The sequence below is a fragment of the Oryctolagus cuniculus genome, chromosome 4, assembly GCF_051225735.1.
Source record: "Oryctolagus cuniculus isolate XC-2025 breed Fujian yellow rabbit chromosome 4, ASM5122573v1, whole genome shotgun sequence".
NCBI lineage: Eukaryota > Metazoa > Chordata > Mammalia > Lagomorpha > Leporidae > Oryctolagus > Oryctolagus cuniculus.
The window spans coordinates 149,937,511-149,957,055 of record NC_142870.1 but is presented as its reverse complement, the minus strand read 5'-3'; the positions used below and the strand labels follow the sequence as shown (position 1 = coordinate 149,957,055).

Here is a 19,545-nt window from a genome sequence, read left to right as displayed (position 1 = left end):
GAGGGAGAGATAGCTTCCATCTGCTGGTTTATTCCCCAAATGCCTGCTATAGCCAGGGCTGGCCCAGACCAAAGCTAGGAGCCTGAAACTCAATCTGGGTCTCTCACCTGGGTGACAGGGACCCAAGTAATTTAGCTATCTCGTGCTGCCTCCCAGGATACATTAGCAAGAGGCTGGATTAGAAATGGAGTAGATGGGATTTGAACCTGCACTCTAATATGGTATGTGAGTGTCCTGAATGGCAGCTTAACCTGCTGTACCACATCTGCCTCTTAGTGTTTCCTTTCAATTTAAGTGTGATTTTGAAAGCAGATTGTACATAATTTGTAAAAACAATGCTTGCTGTATATATGTGTTTTCTCATAAGTATATCTATATTGTTTGAATGCTATTTAAGAAGTATATGACACAGAAAAACAGTTTGTCTTCCAGAGCTTATAAACTAGTTCACACCATAAATTTAACTGTTCTCTAAATTCCATTAGTTCTGGTTTTCTTAATGTGGGGAGCACCTAGGTGAAGAGTTTTATAACCTAAGAAGTCACTAGAAACATAATTAATTTTGGGAAAAGTTTTTTTAATGAATTTATTTATTTGAGAGGGAGAGAGAAAGAACAGCAGGAAGTAAGGGGAGAGAAAGAGATCCAGTGGTTGACTCCCCAAATACCTGTGATAACCAGGAACCCAGAATCCAATCTAGGTGGAAGAATAACTTTTAAATGTTTAATTTATATGTAACTGCATGATTACCACAGATCTGCCACCATTTTGTGGTGGTTGGCTACTCTTGTTGAAAAGCATGCTTTGGATATTTTTCTTAAAATACATTCTGGTCTTCATTAAAATTCTGATGAACAGAACCTGATCGGTCTAGTTTTAGTTCTTAAATTTGCTGGATTAAATAGTGAAAACTGAGTTCTTCAGTTTAAGCAAAAGTAAAGCAATTCAACGAAAAAACCCCAGACTTACTATTAATTCAGATAGATTTATCTTACCAGTAGTTTGTTTTATGGTCTCTTGCTATAAAGGCATTTTATACTTAAAGAGCGAACATAACAAATTTTATTAAGTGAGTGTTATGTTGACGAGCCCATCAAGCAAAACAATTCAGTGAGTTGGTGTTTTCTCTTTTTTCACTGTAGCAAGTCGTCTGGGATTATATTCTAAAACTTCCCAGTCGGTCTCAGGAGAAGAAATAGATGCAATGGATGTCCAGCAGCTTTCACAAATAGTGCCAAAGGTAGGCCTCCATGAACACCTTTCATACTGCCAGACCTTGCTCTTACTGTAGTGACTGGCACGTGACCAGATTGGTTGGCCCAATCCTGACATGCAGCCTAATCATTAAAATAGGTGTTACCATTGAGTTTTTGTGACGTTGTCTGTATGAGTATCAGTGCCAAATTTAACTTTAGTTTCTTCTGAGGAAGGTACTATGTAAATAGAAGGTGCTTGATTTTATAAATAAGAGGATGGTGAGAGACACCATTACTTTATACTTCTTACCCTTTCCTTCTAATTAAGTTTAACATGAGTATATGCTGAATTAAAAAAAAATCAAAGTATCATTTACATACAGTAAAACTTACCCTTTTTAGTTTATCATTCCAACTGTTGACACATGGATGCTATTTTATAACCCTCAAGATGTAGAACATGTCCATTATTCTCCAAATAATCTTAGGCCTGTCTCTGTCTCTCTTCCTATACCTTGGCAGCCAGTGATCTGCTTCCTGATTGCTGCTGCTGTTTTAAAGATTTCTTTATTTGTTTGAAAGTCAGATCTATAAGGAATAGCAAGGACTTGAACCATTGCCCATATGTGATGCTGTTGTCACGGGTGGCAGCTTTACTTGCTGTGTCACAGTGCTGGCCCGGATCTGCTTTCTGTCCTTACAATTTTGTTTTCCCGTAATGCTCTCTCATGAACCTGGTGACTGTTTCTTTCACTTAGCATAATATAAAATGAAATTTAAATATGTTGGTAGTATGTATTGGTGGGTTGTTCCTTTTATATTGCTGAGTAGTTTTCTGTAGGGGGTATACCTTGTTTGCCAATTTGAGGGCATCTGGGCTGTTTGCAATTCTTGCTGGTTGTGAGTAAAGCAGTGTACACATTTGTTTACAAGTGTTTACATGAAAATAAATGTTTATTTCTCATGAGTGCATACCTGTGAGTAATTGTTGCATCATATGGTTACTATGTATTTATAAGAAATGCCAGGATGTTTTATGAGATGGTTTTACTATTTGGTGTTTGGAAGTTTGCTCCGCATCCTCACCAGTGAGTGGGGTTGTTGTTTCTCTCACCCTTTCCTAGTAGGTGTACAGTTTCTATCTAGTAGTTTTAGTTTGCATTTCTCTTACAACTCGTGATGTTGACTGTTTAACACTGGTTTTAAAAGAGCAGAAAGTTAATTTTGATGATGTTATATAGCAATTTGTTCTTTTTGGATCATGCTTTTGATGTCTTAATGTAGGAACTTTTTGCCTAATCTCTTTGCGTATGGATGTTCAACTGTTCCAGCACCAGTTGTTAAAAATACTGTTTTTGATTGCAGTGCCTTTGATCTTTGACCTTTGTAGTGCTTTCTCAACACATTATTTATAGGGGAAAAAATATATCTCCCCTGTCACAATACAGTGGTTTCTTCAAAGTTTCCTGATGTGAGATTAGCCTACTTTATTATCTCAGGCTACTTTCTGGGGACCTTAAAAAGCCTGGTTTGGGCACACACAAGTCTCCTAGGAAAGATCCCTTAAGAGATAGGGCTCCTTCTTAATTCCAAGTTGTTGACAGTTCAGTTTTCTTGGTCTCATTACTATTTGACCTGTGCATATATTTGTACCCAGGGACATCAGAAAGTTTGAGAGAAATGGAATTAAAAGATAAGTTAATTTTTGTACCAGATAGTTCATACTTTATACACATAGTTGTATTTCCTCCTTATAGTCACTTTATAAAAAGATAGTCAACTCCATTTAAAAAATTATTTGAGTGGCAGAGAGAAAGAGGAAGAGAGTGCTCTTATCCCTTCAATGGCTGGGACTAGGCTAAGCTGAACTCACAAGCCAGCAATCCAATCCAGGTCTTTCACACGGATAGTAGGAACTCAATGACTTGAGCTGTCACCTCCTGTCTCCCAGGGTCTGCATTACCAGGAAGCTGGGGTCAGGAACTGGATCTGAAAACACTCGTGTTCTAACCCTAGGCCAAATGCCTACCCCATCCGTTTTTAAATTCTTTTTATATTTATTTATTTTAATGATTTATTTCATTTATTTGAAAGGCAGAGTTTTATATATATATATATATATATATAGAGAGAGAGAGAGAGAGAGAGAGAGAGAGAAAAAGAAAGAAATTGATCTTTCATTTGTTGGTTCACTTCCCAAATGGCTACAATGGCTAGGGCTGGGCCAGACCGAAGCCAGGAGCCAGGAGTTTCCTCCAGGTCTCCCACATGGGTGCAGGGGCCCAGGCACCTGGGAAATCCTCCTCTGCTTTTCCCAGGTGCATTAGCAGGGAGCTGGATCAGAAGTGGAGCAGCTGGGATTCACACTGGTGTCCATATGAAGGGGGCTTTGCAGGCAGTGGCTTTACCCGCTATACCACAGTGTCGGCCCTGACTTTCTTTTTATTTTAGTGCAGTACTAGATTTATAAGTACAGCTGAGTGGATAATACAGAGTTCTGTCTATCCAGTCTAGCTCCACCTTCTACTCTTAAATTTCCCCTCATATAAATGCTTACAATAGTGTAGTGTACATTCATTATAATTAATGAACCTGTATTGACACATTATTGTTATAGTTCCTGGCTTCTTTTTGTGGTGTGGATTTTTAGGAGTTTTGACAAATGCATAATGACATAGCATCCATTATTACAGTTTCATACAGAATAGTTTCATTGCCCTGGAAATCCTGTGTTCCACGTATTCATCCCTCTCTACCTGCCCCCAAATCTGTGTTTCCTCTTTCAGAATGTTGTGCAGTTGAAATAATACCATATGTAGCACTATGCATTTAAGGCTCCACCATGTCTCTTCCTGCCTTGGTGGCTCATTTCTTGAGAACGCTGAATGATATTCCATTGTATGAGTGTGCCACAGTTTGTTTATATATTCAGCTTTTGAAGGATATTTTTGTTGCTTCTAGGTTTGGCAGTTATAAGTAAAGCTGTTATAGACATGCGTATACAGCTTTTTCTGTAGACGTAAGTTTTCCATGCTCATTTGAGTAAATTCCAAAGAGCACAATTGTACAGTCAGATTATATGGCAGGAAGTTTAGCTTGGGGCTGGCACTGTGGTGTAGTGGGTAAAGCCTCCATCTGCGATGCTAGCATCCCATATGGACATCGGTGTGAGTCCCAGCTGCTCCACTTCCGATCCAGCTCCCTGCTAATGCACCTAGGAAAGCAGTAGAAGATAACCCAAGTGCTTGGGCCCTAGGACCCACATTGGGGACCTGGATGAAGCTACTGGCTCCTGGCTTTGGTCTGGCCCAGCCCTGACTGTTCCAGCCATTTTGAGAATGAACCAGCAGATGGAAGATCTCTCTCTATTTCTCTCTGTAACTGTGCCTTTCAAATAAATAAAAAAAAATTTTAAAAAAGGAAGTTTAGGTTGGTAAGAAATTTAGGCAACTCATATATATGAGGAAATTGAACCTACAAATTTCTCTCCTTTGTTCCTTTTCCTTTGATCAGTTTTATCTTTTTCTCCTCCCCACAGTATCCCCTGTATTCTCTTATTTTCTGACATAGTTCTTTTTTTTTTTATCTTTAGTCACTATTCCTTTTTTTTTGTCCCTAGGGAGAAAACAGACATAAATGTCAAGAATATTAATAAAAAATTCAATTATCTCCAAGTTTAAGCTGTATGAGATAGTAATATAGTTTTATTTTTACAGTCCTTGTGAGAGAAAAGGAGGAATTAAAAGGTAGCTTTCAGGGGCTGGCACCATGGCTCACTTGGCTGATCCTCTGCCTGCAGCGCTGGCATCCCATATGGGTGCTGGGTTCTAGTCCCGGCTGCTCCTCTTCCAGGCCAGCTCTCTGCTGTGGCCCGGGAAGGCAGTGGAGGATGGCCCAAGTGCTTGATCCCTTGCACCCACATGGGAGACCAGGAGGAAGCACCTGGCTCCTGGCTTTGGATCAGCGTAGCTCCGGCTGTAGCGGCCATTTTGGCGGGCGGGGGAAGGTGGCGGTGAACCAACAGAAAGAAGACCTTTCTCTCTTTCTCTCTCACTGTCTAACTCTGTCAAAAAAAAAAAAAGGGTAGCTTTCAAAAGATATGCTTGCTGTTAACAAAGGATAGGAAAGAGCAAGACTGTCAAAAAATAACAGGGATTCACTATTTACTTCGACTCATGTTTGAGTTTGATACAGGACATCCAATAAGGAGTGTGAAGTAGGGAGGTGGATTAGTTCCATTGGTCTGCACTTCACAGTACACGTCCAGCTGGAGTTTGTGTGCAAGTAAAATCTGTAAGGCTGTATGGACTCACCCAGAGAGCATGGGGTTCTTAGACTCCTGGAGAGAAGTCTGAAAGCTGAGCCCTTGGGCATTCTGCATGTGGACTTTAATCAGTCAAGAGAAACCTACACAAGAATGGCAAGAGCAGGAGGAAGAAGATCAGGATAGGCGGTCATGGAAGACGAGGGAGGGGTTCTCTGCTGAACTGGGTGCTACTGAGAGGTTATGCCACATTAGAAACCAGTCACATGTGATGTGTGGGCTTTGATATTCCTGCTGGGTAGTAGTTTCAGAGTGGTGGTCTTAGGAGGGAATGGGACTCAGCCGGGACAACCAACTCCCTGTGGAGTTTTCACCAGAAATTCTCTTTAAAATTCTGCATCTTTACTATCAATACACAAACATGTTGTTATTCTTTACACTTAAGAAAAAAGGGGGAAAAAAGATAGGGTGGCAGCTGAAATGGGAAGGGAAAGGAAGTTTTCCCTTCTTTTTAAAAAATGGAGTAACAGCAAAATTGTGTACCCATGATAAAGATGCAACAGCAAGGAAAGAAATGTGACTGCAGAGGGGAGAGTTTCTAGAGCAATGATCTTAAATAGGGAGAAGGTGGAATACTTAACATATCCTGTCTACGGCCATACCACCCCGAACGCGCCCGATCTTGTCTGACATATCCTTAGAACATGTTCCGTTCATCTGTAGGAAAGTCAGAAGATGACAGATGCCTAGAGACAGACGGGAGGGGTGGTGATGGTGGAAGTTATCATAAAATTTCTGTTTTCTCTGAAGCAGGAAACCAAGTTGCTAGCTGAGAGGGTAGCTGGAAGGAGCACAGAGAGGAGCTGTGAGGGAGGAAACTACCAGGCGTGAATCTTCCTTAGAAGAGTAGCAGAGTGTGTCGCATGGGTGTTGAGATCACCATGACTTGTAAGCCTGTTGGAGAGTGACTATGAGACAAAAGTTAAAGTCTTGTGACATAGATGTCTACATTGGGTGACAGGAGTACAGAGGATATGTTCCCCATCTCTAGGGTCTCCTGGTGCTACTATTTGAGAGGTCTGAAGGGATGGCAGTGTTTTTTTTTTTTTTAAACCTAGGCTAGAGCAAGCTGAAAAATAAAAATACAAGACGTTGTATTGGTGGCTGATTTGGGGGCACAGTGAAAGGATTTTGGGAGACCAGGAAGTCAAAACCAAGGATTGAATTTATAGTTTTAGAAAGATTAACTCATATACGCAGTTTGGGATGAACAGTGGAGGGGTGACTAATGAATTATCCGTAAATAAAAGAATGAGCAGACTCTTAACTGACGTAAAACAGTGACAGACACAGAGAAGCATTTGTTCCTCTGCGCTCAGGACAGAACAAAGGGGAATGGGTATTTGGGTTGTACACCATGGTCATGATCAAACAGATGCCAGAGATTTGTTCTTTTTCCCATCACTGGACCATTTTAAGAATAAGCCATCTTCTCTTAAGCTTTTAAACATTTGGGTATAAATTGAATGACTTATTTAGATTGTGTGTTTGCCATGGTGTTTGGTAAACTTTGAAATGATGATGTCAGATAAGTACCTTAAGAAATGTATGGGCCGGCGCCGCGGCTCAATAGGCTAATCCTCCGCCTGCAGTGCCAGCACACCGGGTTCTAGTCCCGGTCGAGGCCCCGGATTTTGTCCTGGTTGCCCCTCTTCCAGGCCAGCTCTCTGCTGTGGCCCGGGAGTGCAGTGGAAGATGGCCCAAGTGCTTGGGCCCTGCACCTGCACAGGAGATCAGGAAAAGCACCTGGCTCCTGCCTTCGGATCAGCACACCGGCCTCTGTGGCCACTGGAGGAACCAACAGCAAAGGAAGACCTTTCTCTCTTTCTCTCTCACTGTCTACTCTGCATGTCAAAAAAAGAAAAGAAAAAAGAAATGTATGACATATTGCTTAATCTCTTTGGCAAACTAAATACAACTAAAATTGATAAGTAGAAGCCATTGTTATGCGTGGGTTAGTCTAATACGTCTTCACATTGAAGATTTTTAGTGTATCCTGTATTTTAACAGGTTGCAGTGTTTTACAGAGCTAGTCCAAGGCACAAGATGAAAATTATTAAGGTGAGTGTCTAAAAATCTCCTTGTTTCATTTCTATATGTAAAATGCTGCTATTTTATCTTTTGTTTTTGCATAACAGGGAATGTTGATAGTGAAAGTCAGAAGTTTGAGGAGGCAAAAATAGGTGTTTGTTTTTTGTTCTGTCAAATCATCAAACTGAATATCAGTAATTAAAAACTGAATAAATGTACAGCTAGAAAAAACGTTACAAGGGCATGGACACTGCTTTAAAGAGTGATCATTTACATTAATTAGGCAAACACAACCATGCAGCACTTAGTGATGGATACGTTTTCATGCATGGTTAGGCGATTTCTTTGTTGTTTGAACATCACAGAGTGTACTTAATACAAATTTAGCTGGTATAGGTCAGTCACATGGTGACATGGTTTATTGTTGCAGTTAAGACATGCAGTGATCCTAAGATGTATGAAGCTGTTGCTGGAACATGGCATAATGTTTTAGGGTAGAAAACATAGTCATTGTCATTATCAGGTATTGTGTGTAACTGTATGTGCCATACTTCTATAAGAGTGGCAGTGCAGTAGGTCTGTTTTAACAGTCACCACAGCCATGTGAGTACTGTATTGTGCTGTGATATGATAGTGGCTATCGTGTCAACATGCACTAGAAATTTTTCAGCTGCATTTTAATCTTACGAGACCTTGCTTACATATATGGTGCATTGCTGATTATACATCATTGTATGGCACACTGATAAAGTGTCCAGTAGTTAATGGACTTAAGTTATTAATGATATTAGCTGGCCATTGTATAGTTCCAAGTTTCTCAACCTTGGTGCTGTTGACATTTAAATGGATAATTTTTTGTTTGGTGAGAAGCTATCCTGTGTATTGTAGAATGTGTAACACTGTCCCAAGCCTCTACCCACTGGATGTGACTGGGATCCCTGAACTCATAATGATCAAAAATGCTTGTGAATATTGTTAGATGTCCTCTGGGAGTTAGAATTGCCCCCAGTGGAGAATTATTGTATAGTTGATTTTAGATCAACTGTAATATTTATTAATTTAATTTAATTTTAAAAACTAAAGAGAGAGCTCTCATCTGCTGGTTCACTTCTCAGATGCCTTCGATAGTTGGCCTTGGGCCAGGTCAAAGCTAGGTGCTGGGAACTCAGTCTGGATCTCCCATATGTGTGGCGAAAACCCAACTACTTGAGCCATCCCCTGATGCCTCCCATTGTGTGCATTAGCAGGAAGCTGGAATCAAGAACAGAGCTAGTACTTGAACTTAGACATTCTAATATGACTTGTTGGTGTCTGGAGTCAGGTCTTAACTGCTGTGCCAAACTCCCATCCCTGACTATAGGTCAACTTCAGACATATAGTTCTCACAGAAGGAAATAATAACAGCATCTTTTTCTAAGCTTTATCACATTAAGAGCTGTCTATATTGAAATGAATTGAAAAATGGTAGTTTATATTTTTTTGAAGATTTATTTATTTATTTGAAAGTCAAGAGATAGAGGAGGAGATAGAGAGAGGAGGAGAGCAGAGAAAGAGAGGTCTTCCATCCATCGGTTCACTCCCCAATTGGCTGCAACAGCTGGAGCTGTGCCAGTCCAAAGCCAGGAGCCAGGAGCTTCTTCCAGGTCTCTCATGTGGGTGCAAGAGCCCAAGGACTTGGGCCATCTTCTACTACCTTCCCATAGCAGAGAGCTGGATCGGAAGTGGAGCAGCTGGGACTCGAACCGGCGCTTCTATGGGATGCTGGCACTGCAGGGGGCGGCTTTACCCACTCGCTATACCACAGCACCAGCCTCAGTCTGTATTATTTTTTTTTTTTTTATTTTCCTCCCGAAAATTCATTTATTTACTTGAAAGGTAGAGTTAGGGAGACAGATTGATCAATGAATCATCTATCTGCTGGTTCACTCTCCATATGGCCACAACAGCTGGGGCTGGGCTAGTCTGAAGCAGGAGCCAGGAGCTTCCTCTGGGTCTGCCACATGGTTAGCAGGAGGCCAAATACTTGGGCCATCCTTTTCCAGGCACACCAGCATGGAGTGGATTGGAGGTGGAGCACCCATATGGGATGAACCTGCACCCATATGGGATGCTGGCATCACAGGTGATGCTTAAATGTACTGTACCACAGTGCTAGCCTTTACTTATTTCCAATATTTCTTTTTTTTTTAAATATTTATTTATTTATTCAAAAGTCAGAGTTACTGAGAGAAATGGAGAGACACAGAAAGGGATCTTCCATCTACTGGTTCACTCCCCACATGGTCACAATAGCCAGGGCTGAGCCGGGCTGAAGCCAGCAGTCAGAAGCTTCATCCAGGTCTCCCATGTGGGTGGCAGGGGCCCAAGCCCTTGGGCCATTAGCAGGAAGCTGGATCGTAAGTGGAGCAGCTGGGACGTGAACTGATGCCCATATGTGAAGCTGGCATCTGCATTACCCCTTTGCCACAATACCAGCCCCTATTTCTAATCTTAATTATGTGGAAAAAAAATTGAGAATTTTGTATATCTCTTTATCTGTATGAAAGCATTTTTATCAGAATTCTTCCTTCCACCCTCTTCTCTGTCCCACCATAGTCTCTACAGAAGAATGGCTCAGTTGTAGCCATGACAGGAGATGGAGTAAATGATGCAGTTGCTCTGAAGGCTGCAGATATTGGAGTCGCAATGGGCCAGACTGGCACAGATGTCTGCAAGGAGGCAGCAGACATGATCCTTGTGGATGATGACTTCCAAACCATAATGTAAGTTTTATTTCAGTGAATACATTTCAGAGAATCTTCTGTTTTTTTTCTACAACCCATCTGCAGACAGTTCAACTGAAAAAGAATTAGCAGTATTTAAGCATTGGGTAAACTAAAGCATGTTTCTTGATTAATTTTATTATATGGCCTAGTGTGTAGTTCTGGAGAAAGTGGTTTGTATAGGTGGAACAGACATAATAAATGACAAAGCGATTCATTTAAAGAAATATTTACCGAATGCCAGCTAAATGTCCCATTTCTTTAGGCACTCTTATGATAACACAGCAGTGAACCTTCCTGGGGGCCTTTATTCTAGTAAAATTCAAAAGATCAGAAATATGCATCAAGTTCACATCCATACTGATTTCCTTCTACTAGTGATTGTTCCTATTGCCCTCATTTCATGATGTAATTTATTAAAACTGAGTAACTTTGGTTTATTCACAGTTTTCTTTTGGGTTTCTTCCAGTTGATGTAAAACCCCAATGTGGTACCAGCTAGTGTCAGTTTCACAATGGTTAGGTGAGAGTGGTGTCAATCTTGTTTTTTTTTTTGGTAATCACCTATTGGTCGACTCAAGTCTCTTAACCATTTCAGTGATAAAATTACATATTTCAGGGTGTTTTGTTATCCTGCATTATAGGGAACTCAGGACTCAGAGCATTTGCCTAGCTCTTGCCAAGGATATGAGGTTTTTCTTTCCATTCTTAGAATTATATAAAATCTTGGAAGAAAGAGAAAGTGTTTAAAACATGTGTTTTCTTAGTTTCAGCCAAATGAAGGAGAGAATTCAAACGCATCTTGGTCATACCATATTCTATAATAACAAATTCACTAGTGCGTAGGAGCAACAGATGCCTTAAATTCTCTAATTCTTATTTTTATTGCCATTTAATTCCTGACATATATTAATTTAACCCTTTACCTGGCAACTTGTATTGTTAAGAAAAATGAGCTTTGGTGGATGATCTTTCTGGCTGACGTTGTCAGCATTAGTGTTGCTGCTTCTCATGTGCAGAGACTTTCAACTTTCATGTTGAACTATCTTTTGGAGAATAGTTTTAATATTGTATCATGAAATTAGTTCTGTTTGGCTTAGAAGGATTGATTTTTTTTAATTCCTTAAATAAGTGTTTCCATAGGTTTTTGCTAATTTGTATTATGTGAAGGAAATTATAGATTCTTTTTAATGATATATGTGTTATATTAGATATTTATTTTCAGAATTAGCTCCACAATGCTTTAGTATAGGCATTTTTATTTTTATGTGATGTTTTCTCTCTTCATCTTTATTTTTTAAATTTTAGGTCTGCAATTGAAGAAGGTAAAGGGATTTATAATAACATTAAAAACTTCGTTAGATTTCAGCTGAGCACGTAAGTTTGCAAGAAGTTTGTCACCACAAATTATCTAAAGTTACATGAAAAGTAGAACTTAAGTAGAATGCCTAGAAGCTTTGCCCTGTGTTTGTGAGGGTGGTTCATGTGCCACTTTCTGGAAAATAATGTGAATTGTACTCTGAAATTAAAATGGCATGGGAGGGTGATTGTTTGGCCTAGCAGTTAAGATACCTGTGTCCCAAATCGGGGTGCCTGATTTCTCTGCCCAACTCAAGCATCACATTAATGAAGACCCTGGGAGACGGTGGTATTGACTCAGGTAGTAAGGTCCCTGCCACCCACATGGGATTACCTGGATTGAATTCCTGATTTCCTACTTCTGACCAGCTTGGTCCAGCCCTGCCTATTGCAGGCATTTGAGGAATGAATCAGCAGATGGGAGCTCTCTCTATCAGTTTCTGTCCCTCTGCCTCTCAAATAAATTTAAAACATAAAAATGGCATGATACATAGGTTCTGAATATGATAATTAGATGTCTATTATCATCAGAATATACATATATCAGAATATACAGCCCTCTGTTCTGCAGTAACGGATTGAACCAACCATGGATTGAAAATATTCTGGAAAAACTGCATCTGCACTGAGTATGTGCAGACTTATTTTTTCTTTTTTAAAGATTTATTTATTTATGTAACAGGCAGAGGTACAGAGAGAGAGAGAGATTGATCTTCCGTCTGCTGTTTCATTCCCCAAATGGCCACAGTGGCCAGAACTGGGTCAGTCTGAAGCCAGGATCCAGGAGCTTCTACCAGGTTTCCCACATGGGTGCAGGGACCCAAGCACTCAGGCCATCCTCCACTGCTTTCCCAGGCTGGATTGGAAGAGGAGCAGCCAGGACATGAACCAGTGCCCATATGGGATGCTGGTGCTGCAGGTGGAGGCTTAACCTACTACGCCACTGGCCCCCTAGATTTTTTGTCCATGTCATTTTCCCCAAAACAATACAATATAACAACTATTTAAATTGTACTAGGTATTTAAAGTAATCTAGAGATGGTTTAAAGTATACAGGAAGATATCTACACATACTGTGCCATTTTATGAGCAACTTAAGCATACTTGAATTTTTGGCATTTTGGGGTAGGAAAGATTTTAGAACCAAACACCTGTAGATGCTGAGGGACAAGTGCATAAACCTCTGTGAGGCTGGCATCTGGTGTAGTGGTTAAGAACCAGCCTGGGATGCCTGCTTCTTGTGTTGAAGTGCTTGAATTTGAGTACTGGCGTCTCCTAGTTCCAGCTTCCTGCCAGTGCACACCCCAGGAGGCAGCCGGTGATGGCTCAAGTAGTTGAGGCCGTGTCACATATGTGCAAGACCCAGACTGAATTTCTGACACTTTTTCAGCCTGGCCCAGCCCTGGCTGTTGCAGGCATCTTGGGAGTGGACCACTGGGTGGCAGAGACCACTCTGTTCTGCCTTTCAAATCAATAAAAAATAAAATTTCCTTAGAGGACACTACACAAAGAAAAGCCTTTGGGATGTATTTAACACCTCCTGAACTAGTTGAGAAAGGGATGAGTCATATCTCAGGGTTTCTTCCTGATACCATTTTTAAAATAGAAGAGGTTTTCTGTAGTCAAATACTGTTGAAACTATTTAACTATTATATGGATTTAAATAATCTTCCTCAATTTGCAGTTGTCTGAACATCTTGAAAATTGTTTGTTAAAATTCTCCTAGCTTTAAGATGTATAGATGAGTGTAACATAAATTATTTTGAAACGTAGATCTCCTTTTTTTTTTTTTTTTTTTAAATTTATGTATGTATTTGAGAGGCACAGTTACAGACAGACAGAGGGAGAGACAGAGATAAAAGGTCTTCTATCCACTGGTTCACTCCCCAAATTGCTGCAACGGCCAGAGCTGGACTGATCCGAAGCCAGGAGTCAGGAGCTTCTTAGGGTTCTCCCACATGGGTGCAGGGGCCCAAGTGCTTGGGTCATCTTCCACTGCTTTCTCAGGCCATAAGCAAAAAGCTGGATTGGAAGAGCAGCAGCCGGGACACGAACTAGCACCCGTATGGGATGCTGGCTGGCACCTTAGGCAAAGGTTTAGCCTACCGTGCTTCAGCACTGGACCCAAAACAAATAACCTTTAAAAGTACAGTGGTAATGAGAGATTTTTAAATGCTGGAAAGGTGATAACATAAAATCAAAGTAAGTTTACTATGCTGACAGATTTTTTAAATGACTCTTTTTTTTTTCAACAGGAGTATAGCAGCATTAACTTTAATCTCATTGGCTACATTAATGAACTTTCCTAATCCTCTCAATGCAATGCAGATTTTATGGATCAATATTATTATGGATGGACCCCCAGCTCAGAGGTACGAACCTTTTCTTGCTTGAATTGGAACAATACAAGGCATGTAAATTTTAAAACTTCATTTGTAGGTAGCATTACAAAACTTAACAGCAACATGTGTGTTACAAATAGTATGCTGTGTGCCATTACTACTTACTGTCTTTGAGTGTTCATTCATGCAGTGTGGGTCTGAGCCTTCACATTATGGTAGATGCTGACCCTTAGGTTGAGAACAGCTCAGGGACAGATGCAGGATCTGTTCTCAGGGAGAAAATGTTTTATTTCCAAGGTTTGAAAAATTTATATCATACTAGGTATTCCAAGAGAATTCTCTGTGTTCAGTGTTACTACGTGGGTTCTATTGTCAGTTTTAGAGACTTGGGGAAAGTGTTGAAGGACCTGAGCTTTTTTCTTTTATAGTAATGGGATAGTTTAGTGATAGATAACTATCGACCATTGTAATAGGGTATCCTCATCAAAACTCTTGCATGGAAAATATTTTTCAGTGATGTATATTTCATGCCATATTGGAAATAAGTAAACATATATATATATATATATGTGAAATTGGATAATATTTTGGAAGTTAATTGTCAATATTCTGTCAGACTGTGCCAAACGAATAAAAGAGTGATTATTTTTGAATAATTATAGTCATAGTTTTCTTTATGATTCAAGATTTATTTTTATAAGAAAGCATATAGTTTCTTGGATAGTGACATTAGTGAAGTTGTGAAAATAGCAGGTCCAAACCTTACTGCTGTAAAGTAATTCACTTTTTTGTTTGCTTTTAAGCCTTGGAGTAGAACCGGTGGATAAAGATATCATTCGTAAACCGCCTCGCAACTGGAAGGACAGCATTTTAACTAAAAACTTGATACTTAAAATACTTGTTTCATCAATAATCATTGTTTGTGGGACTTTGTTTGTCTTCTGGCGTGAGGTATATTCACCAGATAAGCTGCTATATTAATGTGCACTCTGCATGTCATAAGTTTTAATTACTTTAGTATGTCTACTGAAAAGTAAGGGGAGCTCTTGAGTGAAAAATGTGATAACATTTCTTGAAAGTTTTGTTTCAGTCTTTATGAGTAATGCAGTTCTTTATTCATGATTTACAATAACTTAAATCTGCAGAAAAGTATCAATAAAATACATGAAAATTTGAGGGGAAGTTAGAAAAATCTGTCTTTAGCTACTTTTATTAAGTAATAGCAGTATTTAAATACTCAACATGTAGTTCATGTGGAGAATTTTATACTTTTCATTATGTGGACTACAGCTGTTCACGAGGTGATTTATAGAAAGTTAAGGTTGCCTGTGTGTTTCATACATTAGACTAAAGTTATTCTAATGGAAAGAAAATATTGATATTTTAGAAGCATGCATGTAGCATTGTTCATTTCATTGTCTCCTCTTGACAGCTGCGAGACAATGTGATAACACCTCGAGACACAACAATGACCTTCACATGCTTTGTGTTTTTCGACATGTTCAATGCACTAAGCTCCAGATCCCAGGTATACTTTGGGGAACCTTAGTTGATTGAATTGCGTAGAATGCTGTCTAATAGTTAGTAGGCAGGGTTATAGGTTTTTAGCTTTGCTTGGTTTTGCAGCCACAGATTACGGTCCTAGTCACAGCCTTCTTAAAATACATGCTAGGGGTCACCAGTGAGGGTAGGACATTGGGGGAGTAAAACCTTATCACAGGTACAGTTCTCAGATCTTCCGTCTTTTCAGTCTCTAATCAGCTATTGTGACACTATAGTCAGGTTAACATTGGAGCACAGGATGAACCTCATGAGTTCTGATATGGTGGGTATTTCATTTTTGAAGAAAGTATTGTTAGAACTATAAGAACAGTTTCATGCCTAATACTGTTTCGCCTTCTGTCAGCATGTCAACATTCAGGATATTTTAATTTGCTTTTCTTCCCATGTTATCCCTTAAGGTTTTACTGCCTCTTCTTGATGGTTTGGGGTTTTTTAAAATTTTTATTTATTTATTTTATGTTTATTTGGAAGTCAAAGAGATAGTTAACATGTGCTAGAGAGGTCTTTCATCCACTGTTCATTCCCCAAATAGCCACGATAGGTGGGTCTGGTACTGGCAAAAGCCAGGAACCAAGAACTCAATCCAGATTTCCCACACGAACAGCAGAGAGCAATCACCTGATGCCTCCCAGGGTACATATTAGCAGGAAGCTGGAGTGGGAAGCACTCCGTTATGGGATGTGGGCAACCCAAGTGGCATTTAAGCCCCTGTTCCAAGCACTTACCCTGGTCTGAGAGGTAGAACCCACTGGTATTTTTCAGAGCAGATTGTCCTTGAAAACTCTTTAAATTTTCAGCATGAACATTCATTTCCATTTAAAATTTTTATGTATTTTCTTTTCTTTTTTTTGACAGGCAGAGTTAGCGAGAGAGAGACAGAGAGAAAGGTCTTCCTTTCCGTTGGTTCACCCCCCAAATGGCCGCTATGGCCGGCGCACTGTGCCTAACCAAAGCCAGGAGCCAGTGCTTCCTTTTGGTCTCCCATGCAGGTGCAGGGCCCAAGCACTTGGGCCATCCTCCACTGCCTTCCTGGGCCACAGCAGAGAGCTGGCCTGGAAGAGGAGCAGCCGGCACAGAATCCGGTGCCCCAAGTGGGACTAGAACCCCGGGTGCTGGCGCTGCAGGTGGAGGATTAGCCAAGTGAGCTGCGGCGAGGGCCTGTATTTTCATTTTACTTGAAACGCAGAGATCGGGACACAGAGGTCTTCTATCTATTGGTTTACTCTTCAGATGTTCCAGAAATCAGGACTGGGCCAGGCCACAGAAACCTCATGTGGGTGGCAGGGACTCAAGTTCTTGGGCCGTTATCTGGTGCCCCCCTGTGATTGGTGTGCATTATCAGGAAGATAGAAGCAGAGACTCAAACCAAGCACTCCAGTGTGTGAGAAGTGGGTGTCCCAAGTGGTGTCTTAACTGCTGCACCAACATCCCGCCTCTCATTTCAATATTAAAGCACTTCATGGATCTTTAACTATATCGGTTCTCATTTGCTGTGTTAGAATTTTCCAAGTGCAGTGAATTATTAGTAATCTAGATCAAGTTTTGAAGAAGCAATAGTATTTGCATTTTTGGGTTATGAATGTTGGATTTACTTAACTAGGTTCATTCTTGAAGATAGGATTTTAGGAATGGGCATTGTAGTGTAGCAGGTTAAGCTGCCAGCTGAGATGTCAGCATACCATGTGGGCACTGGATCAAGTTCCAGATGGCTCCACTTCTGATTGAGCTCCCTGCTGGTGTGCCTTTGAAGGCAGCTGAAGATGGCTCAAGTCCTTGGGCCTTTGCCCCTATGTGTGAGACCCAGATCTGGCTCCTGGCTTTTACTTGGCCTCGTCCCAGTCATTGTGGCCAATTTGGGAGTGAACCGGTGGATGGAGAATTGATCTTTCTTTCTCTCTTTTTCAAATAAACAAATACATAAATTTTTTTAAAAAAGAGATTGGATTTTAGACTTTTTACCTAAATGAATGTATAGAAATGATTTACCAGGGCTGGTGTAGTGGGTAAAGGTGCTGCCTATGATGCCTTCATCCCATATTGGTGCTGGTTTGTATCTCGGATGCTCCACTTCTTTTTTTTTTTAAAGATCCATTTATCTATTTGAAAGTTAGAGCTACAGAGGGAGAAAGGGGAGACAGAGAGATCTTCCATCTGCTGATCCGCTCCCCAGATGGCCACAACAGCTGGGACTAGACCAGGCTGGAGCCAGGAGCCAAGACCCAAGACCTTCTTCCGGGTCTCCCACGCAGGTGCAGGGGCTGAAGGACCTGAGCATCTGCTGCCTCCTATATCCCATTAGCAGGGAGCTGGAAGAGAAGTGTAGCAGTCTTGACACGAGCCGGCTCGCACACAGGATGCCGGTACCGCAAATGGTGGCTCAACCTGCCACACCACAGCGCCACTTCTGTGCTCCACTTCTGATTCTGCTCCCCACTAATGGCTTGGGAACAAGCAGCAGAAGATGGCCCAAGTGCTTGGACTTGTATCATCCATGTGGGAGGCCCAGATGAAGCTCTTAACCATTGTAGCCATCTGGGGAGTGAACCAGAAGATGGAAGGACACCCCCCCCCCCCCGACTCTGACATTTTAAATAAATAAATCAATCTTAGAAAAATGAAAGAACTCAGACCAAACGACAAGCAAAGAGATATTGAGTTAAAGCAAAACATCTTTAAGAAAAAAAATTTTTTTTTTTTATCAAAATACACATAGAAGTTTCTTAGTATGTTTGGGTGCTAAAGTAGGTATCCTTTCTTTTTATGGTCTCAAAGTATCACTCTTTAAAATAAAACTTTTCTTGATAAATAGAAGCTGCTTTAAAATTTTCCTTGAAAAATTTCCTCTGAATTTTTTCCAAATTATAGTTAAAATGAGGAGATTTTATGGTATTGGCATTATAGAATTAAGTGATCACTGATATGTCGTATTAAAACTGGAAGTGAATATGATAAGAAAGAAGTTATTTCTAAGACCGAGTGATAACTAAACTAACTTTCTGCTTTGCCGACAGACCAAGTCTGTGTTTGAGATCGGGCTGTGCAGTAATAAAATGTTTTGCTATGCCGTCCTCGGATCCATCATGGGGCAGTTACTGGTTATTTACTTTCCTCCACTTCAGAAGGTTTTTCAAACTGAGAGCCTGAGTATACTGGGTAAAGGAAATGTTATCTTTATAATTTGTGTATTTTTACATGAACATTTATATTTTCTAATTTGTTCTAAAAGGTTGTATTTTAAAATAATGAAATAAGAAAAATAACTGACTTCTGATTTGCTTTATGTTTTCGTCTGGAAATGCTCAGATTTACCCTCCTAACTGTAGTGTTTTAATTTGCTTTTTATTTTCTTTTTTATAGACTATCAACTGTCATAAAATCATATTTGGTGATTCTGAAATACAACAACATTTGTTGTTGAGAGATTGTAGCATGTAACTCTAATGAACTTTCCATTTTGTATGAAGAGAAAACTCAAGCTCATTGAAAACCTAGCTGCTCCTTTAAAGTTAAAATTTTAATAGAGTAAAATTATACTATTTCTTATTTGTACACTCTCATTTCATGAAATAAGTCTGACCCTAAAACCATAAATTTGGTAAAGGCTGTGGAAATCATACATTTTTTCATACACCATGCATTAAATTTATGATACAGTACAATTAAAACCGGATTTTCCTATCTGAGCATGTGGAACAATGTATTTGATTGGAATGTTGTCCTTAATTCTTGAGTTTTTAAGTTAATTTTGGTATTTGTAAAAGTGAGCTATACAGCCTCAGTAGTTTTTGCTGGAAGTTAATCTTAAGTTTAATGTTACTACATTATTTAATTCCTTATTCCCACTGCTTCCTCTTTTTAGAAAATAGAACGTCAAGGAGACAGCTTTAGTTTGTTAGCAGCAAATAAGAGCTAACACAGTGGATACTATTGTAAAGACGGTCTTCCAGGCTCTGAAATGGAATACATTGA

The 19,545-nt window shown here is 40.0% G+C and overlaps 1 protein-coding gene across 5 annotated transcripts in view; it reads left to right on the top strand.

The window, feature by feature from the left end:
• ATP2C1 (ATPase secretory pathway Ca2+ transporting 1) overlaps positions 1-19,545 on the top strand; it is a 136,900-nt gene that overhangs the window by 103,050 nt on the left and 14,305 nt on the right. For all 5 annotated transcript variants that reach the window (XM_089332253.1, XM_008266005.4, XM_017346719.3 and 2 more), the window contains 8 exons: positions 1,143-1,240; positions 7,531-7,581; positions 10,147-10,313; positions 11,621-11,689; positions 13,927-14,043; positions 14,817-14,964; positions 15,446-15,541; positions 18,588-18,729. In XM_089332253.1, coding sequence (XP_089188379.1) covers positions 1,143-1,240; positions 7,531-7,581; positions 10,147-10,313; positions 11,621-11,689; positions 13,927-14,043; positions 14,817-14,964; positions 15,446-15,541; positions 18,588-18,729 — 888 coding nt within the window. The remainder of the gene's footprint in view (positions 1-1,142; positions 1,241-7,530; positions 7,582-10,146; positions 10,314-11,620; positions 11,690-13,926; positions 14,044-14,816; positions 14,965-15,445; positions 15,542-18,587; positions 18,730-19,545) is intronic.